Source organism: Neopsephotus bourkii, unplaced genomic scaffold (genome assembly GCF_033783945.1).
Source record: "Neopsephotus bourkii isolate Nb327-2 ecotype Australia unplaced genomic scaffold, CSIRO-AGI_Nbou_v1 NB_1863, whole genome shotgun sequence".
Lineage (NCBI taxonomy): Eukaryota > Metazoa > Chordata > Aves > Psittaciformes > Psittacidae > Neopsephotus > Neopsephotus bourkii.
Genome location: NW_026902336.1, coordinates 757,962 through 771,997, shown reverse-complemented (window position 1 = coordinate 771,997; position 14,036 = coordinate 757,962). Strand labels below are relative to the sequence as shown.

At 37.5% G+C, this 14,036-nt stretch overlaps 1 protein-coding gene and 2 long non-coding RNA genes across 3 annotated transcripts in view; all 3 read right to left on the bottom strand.

Annotated features, from left to right (window-relative positions):
- Nucleotides 1–4,219: 4,219 nt before the first annotated feature.
- LOC133207291 (leukotriene B4 receptor 1-like) lies at nucleotides 4,220–6,259 on the bottom strand. Its single transcript, XM_061344057.1, is given in 2 exon segments — nucleotides 4,220–5,021; nucleotides 5,024–6,259. Coding segments are annotated over 2 exon segments (975 nt in total). The 5' UTR covers nucleotides 5,367–6,259; the 3' UTR covers nucleotides 4,220–4,389.
- A 3,439-nt stretch (nucleotides 6,260–9,698) lies between these two features.
- On the bottom strand, nucleotides 9,699–10,168 carry LOC133207313 (uncharacterized). Its single transcript, XR_009724011.1, has 2 exons — nucleotides 9,879–10,168; nucleotides 9,699–9,776 (listed from the first exon to the last, which is right to left on the bottom strand). It is a non-coding gene; the product is annotated as an uncharacterized LOC133207313 (long non-coding RNA).
- Nucleotides 10,169–10,229: 61 nt separating this feature from the next.
- Nucleotides 10,230–14,036, bottom strand: part of LOC133207314 (uncharacterized) — a 59,783-nt gene continuing 55,976 nt past the window's right edge. The window contains exon 3 of the long non-coding RNA XR_009724012.1: nucleotides 10,230–11,132. This is a non-coding gene — a long non-coding RNA (uncharacterized LOC133207314). The remainder of the gene's footprint in view (nucleotides 11,133–14,036) is intronic.

Here is a 14,036-nt window from a genome sequence, read left to right as displayed (position 1 = left end):
TGCAAATAAGGATTTCTCTGATTTCCCTTGCATTAGATCTCAAATTACAAGTTGTCTCTAAGTATTCACAAAGCTCCACTGTTTTAATCCAGAGCTTTGTAATAGCTGTTTTACCATGATACAGAAAACTTTTGAAGTCAGCAAGCAACAAAAGGTGGAAGTCTGATTGATACCTTTTCTTTGTGTTCTCTTTTTTATCCTTAATGTATATTGGATATGTATGTACTAAAATCACTTCAGATTCTCTTTCAATTCTGTTAATAAAGCGTGAAGCAGGTTAAGGGAGGAGATTCTCCCTCTCTTCTTTGATCTCATGAGACCTGCCCTACAGTCTTGTGTCCAGCTCTTGGACAACAACATGAGGGACAAGGAGCTGTTGGAGGGATCCAGAGAAGGCCACAGAGATGCTGCAAGTGCTGGAGCAACTCTGCTTTGAAACAAGCTGAGGCAGCTGGGCTTGTCCAGCCTGGAGAAGGCTCCAGGGAGACCCTAGAGCAGCTTTAAGTGCTTAAAGGGGCTGACAAGAAAACTGGAGAGGGGCTTTTGACAAGGGCCTGTAAGGACTAGACAAGGGGGAATGGCTTTAAACTGGAAGAGGGGAGATTTAGATTAGACATCAGGCAGAAGTTCTTCCCTGTGAAGGTGCTGAGGCCCTGGCACAGGTTGCCCAGAGAAGCTGTGGCTGCCCCATCCCTGGCAGTGTTCAAGGCCAGCTTGGATGGGGCTTGAAGCAACCTGCTCTAGTTGAAGGTGTCCCTGCTCATGGCAAAGATTGGAACTGGATGAGCTTTAAGGTCCCTTTCAACCCAAATCATTCTAGGATTCTGTGAAATTACTTTACTCAGCTTGATCCTCGTATTGAAATGTGACAAATGCCTGACGGGCATACCCATGAAATGCCAGGGTAAATTTCCTTAGAAAAAGATTATTACTTTTTACAAACATGTGAAATTCAAAACAGATGGTCACCTCCTAGTACTCGGTGTTCTAAGCAGTGTTGTATTGATTCCACATAATGTTCCCTGTGCTTCAGTGTAACCTCAGGTAATTTGGCTCAGGTGACTGAAGCGGCCTTCTGGGCTCAGCTTTCTTTGCTGTGTCATGAGAAAACAGCTGGATACTGAAACAGAGACAGAATTCACAAACAAGGACAGAAGATTTAAGAAGTAAGAAAAATAAGAGGACCTGAAATGAGATGAAACCTCATTGTTCTCAGGAGGGTCTGAGTGACTCAGGAGTTACTAGTAGGACTGCTCCCACCTCTGAGCCACAGCTTTGAGCAACCAAGGACAGTCTTTGTTTTCTGTCAATTTTCTAATATAATCCATAAGATATATCAGGTAGTTAACAAGAAGCATGAACTATCACTGCCATAAGATGCAGCATTTTGGTCCAAATCTATGCTAGGTCTTAGGTCTGGTTGGGATTCAGTACTTTAGGAGACAAGAACAGCCACCATCCATTGGCTGAATGGGCCTTTTGGAATCCATGTGAATTTATGATACAGCATGTTATCATAGATAAAGTGGTAATTCTTGCTACATTGAGATGCCTAGCATACCTGTTAAAGGAAGAAGAGTCAACCATATAATTGACTTCTGCACTATCTCTTATGGATAGATTACATCATGGCTGTGTTGCCTAAAATATTAAATCAGTGATTTCTTTATCAGTGTATACCCACATATGCAAGAACTAACTCTATTTGCTGTGTAGAAAAGTGAAATTACCCTTCAAAAGAAACATAGTTCTTAAAGATGGCTGACTACCGGAGGCAGCCATCTAAGGCCATTAATACGAACATAAGAAGACGGTTCTAGCTCTTTGATGGACTGCATGTTTTGCAAGTACCTCAGTACTGCAGTTGTGAATAAAAAGCAGTGGAGAAAATGTGAGAACTGAATACTGAAACAGATAACCCATGCTACTACTGTCAAAGCACAGAAGTAGGATCTAGCTAATGTGCTGCTTTTTGGTCTGTTGACCATAAGAAACATTATAATCATTTAGTTAACTTAGTTTAGGTCCCTATACTAAGTAGTGTAATTTCAGTGGAAGTGCAGCACCTGGTAGTAAATGATTCTGCATCGTCAGAGTAACAGCTTTCAGTTCAGAACTGCCTTAACTAATCATTTCATCGTTCCCTTGGTCATATTACCTGATCTGTGGGTGTTATTAGTTCTCTTTTTAAGATTTCTAGCTTCTGGACAGGATGCAGCCTGAGGAGCGAGGTTCACTCATCTGTGAGTGATAGGATCAAAAGAAAATAATAGGTCTGACTCACTATTCCTTACTCACTGATTAAAAAAAAGCCACAAAAAACAACAACAAAACAAAACTGAAACACTGCTGCAGTATGCAGTATTGCACAGACCATATCTTTGGCCATTGGTCCTTTTAGAGTCTGTTCTAAGTTAGGCATAGCTGGCCATATGGCACTTAATATGCATTCAGTGCTCCCAAAAGCTTGTTGAATAGCAAATGGCACAACAAAATCCATTGGTTCATTCATGAGTTGGATGATACAGGGAGATGCTTAATAAGGGAATTCTTAATAAGAAGACTGCTTATAGCTAGGCATAGGCACAGACTGATAAAAAGGGAAATTCTGGTCAGGTAGATCGTACCAAAGTTTATCATAGCCTTTTCTCAACCTGTAAATTGTGAAATCCTTGGCTCCTTGTGGCCTAGAACTCCGTTTCAGTTGCAGTGCTCATGTGCTTATTATCTCCTCATCTGTTCTCTGCTGTTGTTGAACAGTGAGTGACTCCTATCTCAAGAACATATTGGGAAACTCAGCTTCACTTTTTAGTGCAGTAGATAACTGAAGTTGCTGTTTTAGTTGTGAGGTAACACCACACTGGATATAGTAATATATATTGGATATACTGATAGTAATTAAAGAGTCATTAGTGGGGTGGAAAAAGAACAGTAGGTGGATGGGGTAAAGTTACAGGATTTCATTTGCTAGCTCTCTGCTGCAAATAAAGTCTTGCCAAAGTTTTGTTTACTTGAATTTCAGTGAAGGAGTCCTACTGATGGAAAGTCCTCTGTGATGTGGACTCCCCTCCTACTGAGAAGAAAAAAAATACTTTTTTATAACAAGCAAGAATAACAAATACATATGCAAAGCTTAGAGAAATATTCTTCCATTAACAGGTAAGGATTTTACTTCCCCATCTTTATTTATGAGTTAAATTAATACAACTTAAATATCCTTGGCTGCTACATAATCAGATTTTGGAAATTAAGTTCTAGTTAGTATTTGTAATTTCTTTGTAAAGACTAGTAACAGGTACTTACAGCTGTCCAGAACAATGTACAGGAAATTACAATGCTTCTTAGTAATCACTAGTTATCTTTACCTAACTATAAGTTAGTGCCTTAAAAATAAGCAAGAGTAAGCATAAAGAATGTTAGGCACAACTGAAATAAAAAATCTTCAAAAGCCACCACTTCATGCCATGTTTTTCCACAGTGAGATTGCACACATTCATAAAACTAAAACAAGGTCCTCACCAGTGCTAAATTTATTGGTTTCTTATTCACTCTACTTCACAAGAGAAGAAAAAATAATGCATTTATTTGCAAGGTGAAGTTTGTATGATATTTGACACTTTGTGCTGCTGCCATAATTTTGTGACCCATAAAAAATAATATCATGAAGTCTGTAAATCTGTTTGCCATAAAACACAGAATACTTGTACCTGTTTTGGTTTGGTTTGTTTGTTTGTTCTTTCCTGAAAAGTGACATCACAATTCACATTATACTTGTTAAAACCTATTAAGACAACATAATTCAGTAAATGAGCTTGACTGTGTAAATAATTACTACTTTCAAACCTAAATTAAGCAATGAATAAAAATAACTTCATTTTTCCATGTACTCAAAAGTTTTGTGTGCGATTAATATACTCTAAAATCATTCTCAACTGTAACAGGAATTTAAGTATGGTCTCTTAAAAATTTACATTACATAAGCATTTTTGATGATCTTACAGGCTTTTTTTTTTTTTTTGAAAGAAAACTTAGTTTTAAACTGTCAAAGTTTCTGTTTTCCACACACAGTCCTTTTCTGTTTCCTGCACACAGGCTTTCTAGAAATCACAGATAATTTTAATGGAAAGTCAAAATGCTGTATTCCTTACACTCTGAGCTTCTAGCCACCTTGCTGAGATTCTCAGCACCAATTTCAAGATGCAGATATCAACATAACTGAACTAGGTTGTCAATGCCAATTCTTTTGTAACACACAAAATAAATCACAATAACTTTTACCTATCTCTAGCTTTTCCTGGACTGCTTAGTAAAGGAAACTGAGAGTATGAGGAGAAATGACTGCTGAGGGAAGGACACAGAATCACATTCATTAGGGTTCTATGATCCTTGTTAGAGATTTTCTGCGCTTACTAAAGCATCTTCTTGCCTGGTTAAAACCACACTTTTTCTTTTGTCTTCCTCTGTTACAGTCTGACTCATCTGTTCAAACAGCTTTGCTATCTTGACAAACCTCAGGTGATTCTGAAATCTTCGTGCAGCAAAAGCATAAAGTAGAGGGTTAATTCAGCTACTGATGAATACAAGTGCTCCAGAGATGTACATTCCTCTGTCTACAATTTCATCCAATGCCAAAGACATTTCCTTATTAGAGAGTTCTATGTGAATTGAAACAACATCTAGGATGTTAAAGAGATGATGAGGGAACCAGCATGCCACCACAATGCTGGCAATGCTGGCAATGAGCCGCTCTGATCGCCACTTAGATTGATAAGTAATTCTGCTTATTCTTGCAACACACATGTAACAAGTGCAGATAATTAAAAAAGGGATTACAAAATCTGCAAGAGTCTCCAGCAAAAGATACGACACTTTCTGTCCATTAGAAGAGTAGTTGCGTCATGTGTATAGTAGTTGACCGTTCATTTCTTCTGTCTCTTGAAATGGAATGACAGAAATGCCAAAAGTAATAGATAGGAACCAAATGAGGAACATGATTAAAACAATCTTTTGTTTTGTTAATTAACCCTTAACCGCTCCAAGCTCAGTGCTGTAATTAGAAATATACTAGCATACATGCAGTAAATAATGAAAACCAGTATTTTGCAGATGACGACTCTAAACACCCATGAGTCAGCGAAGGAGTAAATCCAAATTGGTAAAGTAATCAGTACAAGGACATCTGCAATGGCGAGGTTCAAGATCAGCAGGACTGAAGGAGATGCTTGCTTCATTTTGGTACAAACAGTCCAGATGACGATACAATTTCCAGGGGTCCCAATAATAAATGACAAACTCAGTATTACACAGACTACTGACCTCACAATATTCCATATTGAGTGCATACTGCTTTCCTCATCTTGATTCATGCTGGAAATTCTTCAGTTCTTCTTGGTTGCTAATATCTTTGGTACTTTGTGCCCTGCTTTTATTCTGTAGGTATTAGTGAAGTACTTGGAAGTTCTCTAACTGGTCTTCTGAAGACTAATACAGCACATGAACTCATGTCTTAATGTTCACACTTGCAAATATCTGACTGCATATAGCAGTTCCTGCAGTTCAGGAAGACTGTGCACTTCTGCATACAAAGAGAAAATAAAGATACAGTGCAGCATCTGACTTTGTTTTTAGTTATACACCCATCATACTTTAGCAGATTTTACAGCATGCCAGTGGTCTTCCAAAAGAAGCTTGCTACTTTGTTCAACTTACTGATCTAAGCAACACCTATGAGGAGAAAGCAAGCCTCTTTATGCTATTCGACTCATTTATATGAATGAATAACACTTCATAAAAGTCAGAAAAGAGGGGTGGCAGATAAATTACGAATGCGCATTATGTTTGACATGAAATTCTATCCCGAAGAATGAAAAACAGTGCTTACTGCCTTCATGTAATCTTTTTTAATTCAGCAGGAAACAGCTGAACATTCTTTAGAAATATGCTGGCATAAAGGAAATCAACATTTTCTTATACTGAGACACTGCTGGTACAATAAAGCGGGTGGGAGTTGTATCTCTAATGCTCTGGGAAACTGCAGTCATTTAGCCAAACAATAACCATCAGAATAGTCTGCATATAGAGTTATAGGAGGAAATGCTCTTAAGTCTGAGAAAAAATGCATTATGCTGTCCTCCTCCTGCACCAGCAATGGGCTATGGCTTTATCTTCTAAGTAACTTGGTAAGTCCTCTGTGAATCCTAAGTTCTTCAGTGTCTGGCCAGAGAAAATGAAAATATTTTGTTATCCTGATGTCAAAACATCTTCTGAAGTTCATTTATAAAATGTTAAAGGAGGAATTAGATCAGCAGCACACACGGAAATGGTCAAGAGTCACAGAAGTGAAAGTGGATGGGTATTTTCCATAAAAAAGATCCACAGAAGAAGTTATGTGTAGTGCTTTTAAATTTAAGATTGTGTTACAGATTATTTCCCTAACTGTTGAGGTAGAATTTTACAAAGCTGGCAAATGCAGAGTATGATATTAGGTTGAAAAGTATCTTTCACCATGGAAAAAGGGTTGCATCACCACCACCTCCAAATCAGCTTAGCTGGTTTTGATCTCGTAAGAGCATAATGAGATCAAAAGCAAATCCATAATAACTCCACTAAAGTCAAGTATTATCTCTTCAAAATGCTATTTGTGTAACAAATATTTTAATGTGGATTTAATCTGTTACACGATGCCAGTTCCTTTTATTTTTAACTACATTTAATACAGATTGGGTGGGGGAAAAAACCCAAACCAGTAGTTTGTACTCTAAAGGGAATTTCTTAAAACTACTTGTGAAAATCAACTAATGAAGGGAAGTGATAGGCAATGTCTTTTCTTCTAAGGAAATTACCTTTCATTATTTCTCCAGAAGTAACTTTGGAAGAGCTCTGTATTCATTTATTGGCAGTGGCAAATAGAGACTGAACTAAGTTACAGATTTCTATTAGAAAAAAATAAAATCAAGGAGAGATGCCCAGTATCTCAGTAGCCCCAGTGCTACAGGACAGGCAGGTTCTTTTAGGTAAATTCTCAATCTAGATTATTACCACACACTTTTATTAAGAATTTGAGCTTGTTTGCAGAGGGCCTTGGTAACTCTAGATTGTAAGAAAGCTGTACTGATTATTAGACATTCTGCTTAACATAAAGCCATAATTGCTAAAAATTCTGTGTATCAGTAAGCTGTGCTACCTGCTAGAAATTGCAGATAACAATTAGCTATTATGCAACTTTTTTCTTTTTTTTATGTCATAGGAACTCTTTAATTGTAACTACACTCTCATGCTACCAGGGATCCCTAAGAAAACTTGTACTTTCCTGTGACACCTCTAAGATTTCCCTCTTAAAAACTTCCTTTTTCGGTGGCAAAGAGCATTTGTCTGTACACCTGTTGGTGCTGGTATTAGTACAGTTCTAACTCAGTGGTGTATGGATCTGGTTGAACTTTTGAAGCACCTATCTTTCCATTTTTCAGAAACGCGTTTCTCCACTTCATCGAAGTTTGCTTGCCAGATGACCTCTGCTTCTGGCTGTATCTTTCATTTAAACAGGAAAACAAAGGAATAGCACAGTTTCAGCAACAGCCTGGGAGTCTGTTTAAAAAAAAAATAAATCCCAGACAGATGTTGAAATGCTAAGACTTCCTTGTGTAAGACTCTGAAGACATGCTATTAGACCTAATATCACAGGTATTAGGGTTAATATTAGCTAGAGAGCATGTCTCTGAAGAGCTCTGACTGTTGGATCTCTGTGAAAGCTTTGAACTATTTGTAAGCTGTCCTTAATATTCTCCAGAAGTGCCTGACCTTTACTTGTCAAATTTACACTAGTAGTACATGAACTTTATGGCAAATTTAACAAATATTTCCATTAGCAATGGGAGCAGTGTAGTATGTTCAATAATATGCTGAACATGCCAGTGGCTGAACAACTCAGTATCTTCCTCATTCTAGTGAGCAAATGTGGGTTGGGCTTTTAATGCACAAACATGCAGTTGGACTTTTGACCCCATAAGCTCTGATCTAATTCTATTAACAGCAGTGAAGTTAGGCTGCATGTCTGTGTTTATAAACAAAAAGGTCTAAACCTTTGAAGTTTTTTGTGTGCATACATATGTGTAGTGTAGCAATTCAGCCATTAACATATCAAACTTTGAGTTTGTTACCTTGAGATTGGTGAATAACCTCTGAAAACTTTCCAAGCTCAAGACGTCTGTGCTACTGCTAACAAAACAGTTAAAACAGAATTTGATCTTTATATATTAGGGGCGTGTTTCTGTCATCCTTTTAATGATTTATTTTTCTTTGTATGCAAGCATGACCTTCCCCCTCGTGGATGGTCTGTAACTTAGACTACTACTAAGCATATTCAGACAGCTGTGTTTGGACCACTAAATGTAAATTACAACTGATATTTCCAGCTCTTGCATATTTACTCCGAAAATCAGATTTTCACTTCAAGATGCTAAGAATCTTTGGGATAGCAGCCTCTGCTCAAATTGCATCATCCCTCCCTGCAGTAAGAGCATACCTGTAACAATTTACACAGTAGCTGATGCATGGGAAATCAGTGTTGCATACCTTGTGTGAATAGCTGTACCAAAAAGACTTTATAAATGCTCTCCAATTTCTTCTTCAGAAGGATCTCCTGGATGTTTGTGAATGCAGGATAATGATCACCAAGTATGATGAGTCTGCTGAGAAGCTGGAAACTAATGTTAGTAACCATGTTTGCCTACCAATGCTGAAGGGAACAAGTGACTATTCTCAACACTTTTGTTCTTCAGCCATTGAAACAAGGTAGCATCTGCAGAACTGGCAGAACTGGCTTACAATAAACTCGATTCAATTGTGCTATTAATGACAGTGTGAAAGCGGCACACTTTACTCTTATCAGAAAATTATGGTCTAGTAATGTAGCTCATCTAAATGTTGCTTTCTTGACTATAGGAAGGTCTCCTGTATACATTGGATCTCATGGTGTTTTGCAGCAGCTAATAATGTCTTTGCTCTGTGACTACTGAGAAGGAAAGTGCAGTGTGGGAAAAGGCATGTACCAGACATTTCTAAGGTCTTGCAAATACTGCTTGTGACACCCGTCCATGAGGCAGCAAGTACAAATGAGAACACTCTCAGCGCTGCTTTATCACCAGAGAAAATAACTCAGTGAAGAGCTACCCTGGGATCAGCTCCAGGATGTAATAAGACATGTGTACCTTGCACTATAAATAGAAAGTTTGGAAGATTCTGTCCCATGTGCGTTATTGTTAATCAGTCATCTCATATGACAAAATTATTCCCCTTAGTCAGCTCAGTAGAAAATACTGATAGCTTTATAGTTTATAGACTGGCCAGAGAAAAGATCTCCTGTTTGTTATGTTCAGGGAAAACTGCTTTAAAACTTGTGATAGGAGGAGTGCTTACAAGGCAACTGAGGTACGTGCATCAGCACATGATTACATAATGGTACCTTTCTTACCCTAACAGAATGATTACAGACAACCAGAACAGGTTTCCAGCAGCTGTGAAACTAGCCAAGTGTATGGCGAAATATTCTCCTTGTACAGACATACCACGTTCATGAGAGGTGCTAATTAAGATAGTGGAAAAATGTATTTACAATTCTGACTATAGGCAGGAATATGAACAACAATGATGCAGAGATTATAGGAAAATTTAAATATATTCTCAACATTATTATGAATGTATATAGTTTAAATTTCCTTTTATTTATAGTTCAAACAGTAAATGCACAGATTTGTTACAATTTAAGGAAAGACTCTGGTCTTTCTGAATTAGCTATCACTAAGTTATTATTTGTATAAATACAAACTGTTGCTAGCCAATACCCTTATCTACACAAGCATATCTGGCATCACAACTGCCACCAGGTAAATCAAATACATTGTTTACATTCTCTTCCTTTTGAGTAATAAATTACTGATGATAAACACTGCTTGGATGATTTGCTGCCAAACGTTACTTTCTTTTTCCTTGTTCTTTAACTAAATCTCCTGCCATTCCTACCTCATTTGCTGGGATTGCATGTAAATATCATAGTACTATAGGCTCAACATCTCTTTTTGTTATCCAGCAGTGTAATGAAAGTCTTCAGCAGTGCATCTCTTCGTGAGGAACCTGTGATTAAAAAAAAAAACCAAACCCATACTTTGCTGAGCATGAATGGATGGTAGGTGTCATTTTGCACGTAAACCAAGTGTACGCTATTTCCAACGGCATACCCTTACGTAAAAGGGTTTGTCCATGTAGTTACGTGTTTCAACACAGGGTGGCACTGGGTAACCATCTGTGGGTTTTTTGCCAAGTTCGTAGGCTATGGAGGCATAGCCTTTCTATGCACATGGTGCACGGTGGTCAAGGCTGAGACCTTCTTTCGAATAAGAAGTTTCAAAGTTTGTGACTTAAATTGCAATATTTTTCTGATTTATTGCTGACTTCATAGACAAAAATTACAGTGTCTTTTCTGTCTTGTAGATCATGTTATTTTCTACATACTCGTATTTGTAGCTTTTTTAGTGCTATTTTGATATATGTACATTTCCATTGTTAAATTTGGCTGCAACTAATATAGTAACGGCAGCTCCCTGTGCAACAAAAGAAACTTGTGATCTGATTTCATTTTCTACACCCTTGAAGTACCAAAATTTGGAAAGTTTGGCAATGATATGAACAATTGGTCCTTCAGTGTAGTTTCCATTTGTGTGTTCTTGCAGTCTCTTTGAAAAGCAGATCAAGTTGCAAACACTCATGTTGTGAAACAACCCTGCTCATCACATTAGGGCTGCTTCTGAGTCTTATTTAATTCCTTTAATACATGAGCATTAAGCCACTTGCTTGGGCCCTATTGTGACACAAAGTCTTGGTTTTGTGTCCTTAATCATAAGGCTGGTTAACCATGCTGAAAACTGAAAGACTGTACTAATTTCATGAGGAATATAGAGACTTTCTTCTGCTCTGTAGCAGCCACATAGGTGTGTTAGCTAAAGAAACTTGTACACAAATGCTTCCACGCTCAGTCACTCAGTAATTACCATACTTGGTATGTTGTTCTGCACAGCTGGAGAAGTTTTCACATTGTACCATGTTGGTCTTCAGAATGATCTTGTCTAAGCATTCTTAATCTGGAATAAAAAGTAATTAGAATGGGTTCTGTGATGTCACACACAGCTACAGTAACAGCTATTTACTTAACACATAATACATTGTATGGGAAAAATGTGAGACATGCAGTCTTCAGGCATAGGTAACTTTCTATCATTATGTAAAGTGAGCTATTGCTTCTGTAGAATTTATATATAATATTAAAAACTGCTGTGAATAATGATAACTTCATTAAATGAAGCAAGTGTTTTCACTGGCAAAAAGCGCTAGCACAATTTTCTCAATTAAAAATCTTAATATTTACAAATTTTAACAGAATATAAAGCTAATAAACTCTAAAGTAATGCGATCTCATATTATTCCTACATTTGACTCTTGCACCGAACAACATGATCTAGGTTTAGGCATTCTTATTTTTTATGTGGTTGTGTCAGAGCAGAAAGTCCTGGTAGCCCAGTGTCTTGTCTCTGCTGAAAGCCTAGGGGTGAACAAGCTATGTGTGACTATACTTGCCACACATACGCTCTGACATTTAGCCAATTACAGCTGAGGAGTTTCCTGTGCACTTAATAAAGCTTTGTGGACATTTACTGTGTAGACTTCCTAAGTCTATCCTTGAACTCATGTAAACTTACAGCACTGCAGCTTTAATACATGCTGTGTGAAGAACTACCTCCTCTTGCTGTTCGCTAGTCTCCTGTCAGCTTCATCTGGCTTCTCACAATTTATATGTTGGAAGAAACAGTGAACAGTTGATTCCTAGACTTCATTTGGTTAAACCCTACCTGATCTGTCAGACATTTCTTATTTCCAGACTGAAAAGTTCTTGCCTACATGATCGATCTCTCACAGAAGCCATTCCACATCTTTCATCACCACTGCTGCCTTCTCTCATCATTTAGCTCTTTTAGATTCTCTGAGATGGAAAATCAGCCTAGTTCTGAAGTTCTCAGTTAAACTGAAGTGTGCTGCACAGGGAGAATAAGAGAAATCAAGTCACAGGGAGGTCTCAAGTCTGTTTCACCCTGCTACAGTGTAAAAAGGAGAACAGCTTGGTTGTCTATCCTTAAACTGCTGTCAAAAAAGTCCTTATTGAAAAAACAAATAAAAATGGAATAATTTAGTTTACATTCAATCCCCAAAAATAATAATTAGGTTTGTCTTTTTTTTTTTGTCAATGCCAGTCTGTGCTTCAGAATTTGAAGATGTTCCAAAGGTCACTGTGTCATTCTTCATTTACTCCAGATGCTCCACAATCATGGAATCCTCATGTGATGCAATTACTTTGTAATTCTTAAACCACGGGTTGTCTTCTGTCTGATAAAGCTTTGTATCTGCCTGCTATGCATCCTATTCTGTGCATAAACCATTAAAAGTCAAGTATCATTTAAATATGCTGTTATTTGGTATTGTATGAAAGGCAGGTTTAACTGTGTATGTTAATTTTTTTCTTGCTATCTTTGTGTCTTGTTATGCTCATCTGTGTGGGAAGCGTTTAGTCTCTGATGGTGTTGAATGGTATCTCTTCTAACATCTGTTCTTTCCCTAGACAGCAACTCTGTGACTGCTTTTTTCATGATTGCTGTTTTCCTGTCATTTGAGTTGCTATACACTGTCCAAGTTGTGTGGTATCTGACCACAATGTTAATAAAACTATTGCTATAGCTTTAGTGCCTTGGTTCCCCTCTGCAGTAGTTGGATGTATTTCATGCTGGCATTACAAAATGTTTGCGGTGTGCAATATATCAGAGTGCTATCTTTGGGCACATTTTGAGATCTGTTACTGGGTGAAAACCAGACTACACTGTAGAGAAAACACGGCTAGGGCTCTAGCTAGGCACTGCTGCTGAGAAGCAATTGATCATATTATTAGGAGTCCTCCCCCATGACAAATCACAGACCCAGTCACAAGCCTTACCCAAATTCTAGTCCTCTGGATCAGGTTTTGAACAATGCTAGGCTGAATTTCTAGTTAAGGAGGTTTACTAGGTTATTGCTTATCATCTTGTAATACCATATTCTATACAAGGTTATACAAATATCAAGAAGACAACTGTAAATCACATAAAACCAGAACTGAAACAGACATTTAAACAGAAGTTCTATTTTATAAATTATCCTTTCTATGTTATCTGAGAAGAGTAATCTTCTGTAAGCACAACATAAAAAAATCAGCACTATCAGCTTGCCAAAATGAGGAAACTGAGTAAGACAGAAGCTTTGAGAGAATTTTCTCCACCTAATCAAGGCATCTTTGTAGCCCACAACCACAGCAAAACTATTTTCACAAGTTATGTTAGGATGAGGTCCAAGTAAAAGAGTTGAAAATTGTGTTAACAGGAAATCATGAGACCAATTCATCTGCCACATGAAGCTCATAGATTTCTTGCTTTCAGCGGAAAACTGTTTTTTTTGCATGATAGCAGTACCCCTTCCCTACCACTTCTTCAGCATGTAATCTGAGCAGCTTCCCTTCCAGCTGCCAAATTACTTTCACTGTATCATGAAGAAACTCTTAATAGTGTTAGTCTATTAACATATTGGCAATGTAGCATGGCAGCAATATTTTCATAATCTCAAGGTGTTTATAGAACACTAAATTAAAAAAAAAAAAAGAAGAAAAAATTGTTCCACTGAATCCATTTTCTCAAAAGTACTATGTCCAGCCAGTGTTTGGCAAGTTTTCCCTTTCTAACATGTCCACAAATTACTCTAAATTACCATTTTTTTTTAGTTTAAAACATGACAGGTTAGTTCATTGCCCCCTGTTCAAAAGGTTCTTCACTCAGTGTTAATCCCATAAATGGGTTTAATGAAATGGTGAAATTTTAGTAGAATTCTCATTTTACATTTTCCTTACATTATTTGCCCAACAGAACTATCAGAATAACTGCTTTAAATCTGATCCTAGCTATGATCTGAAC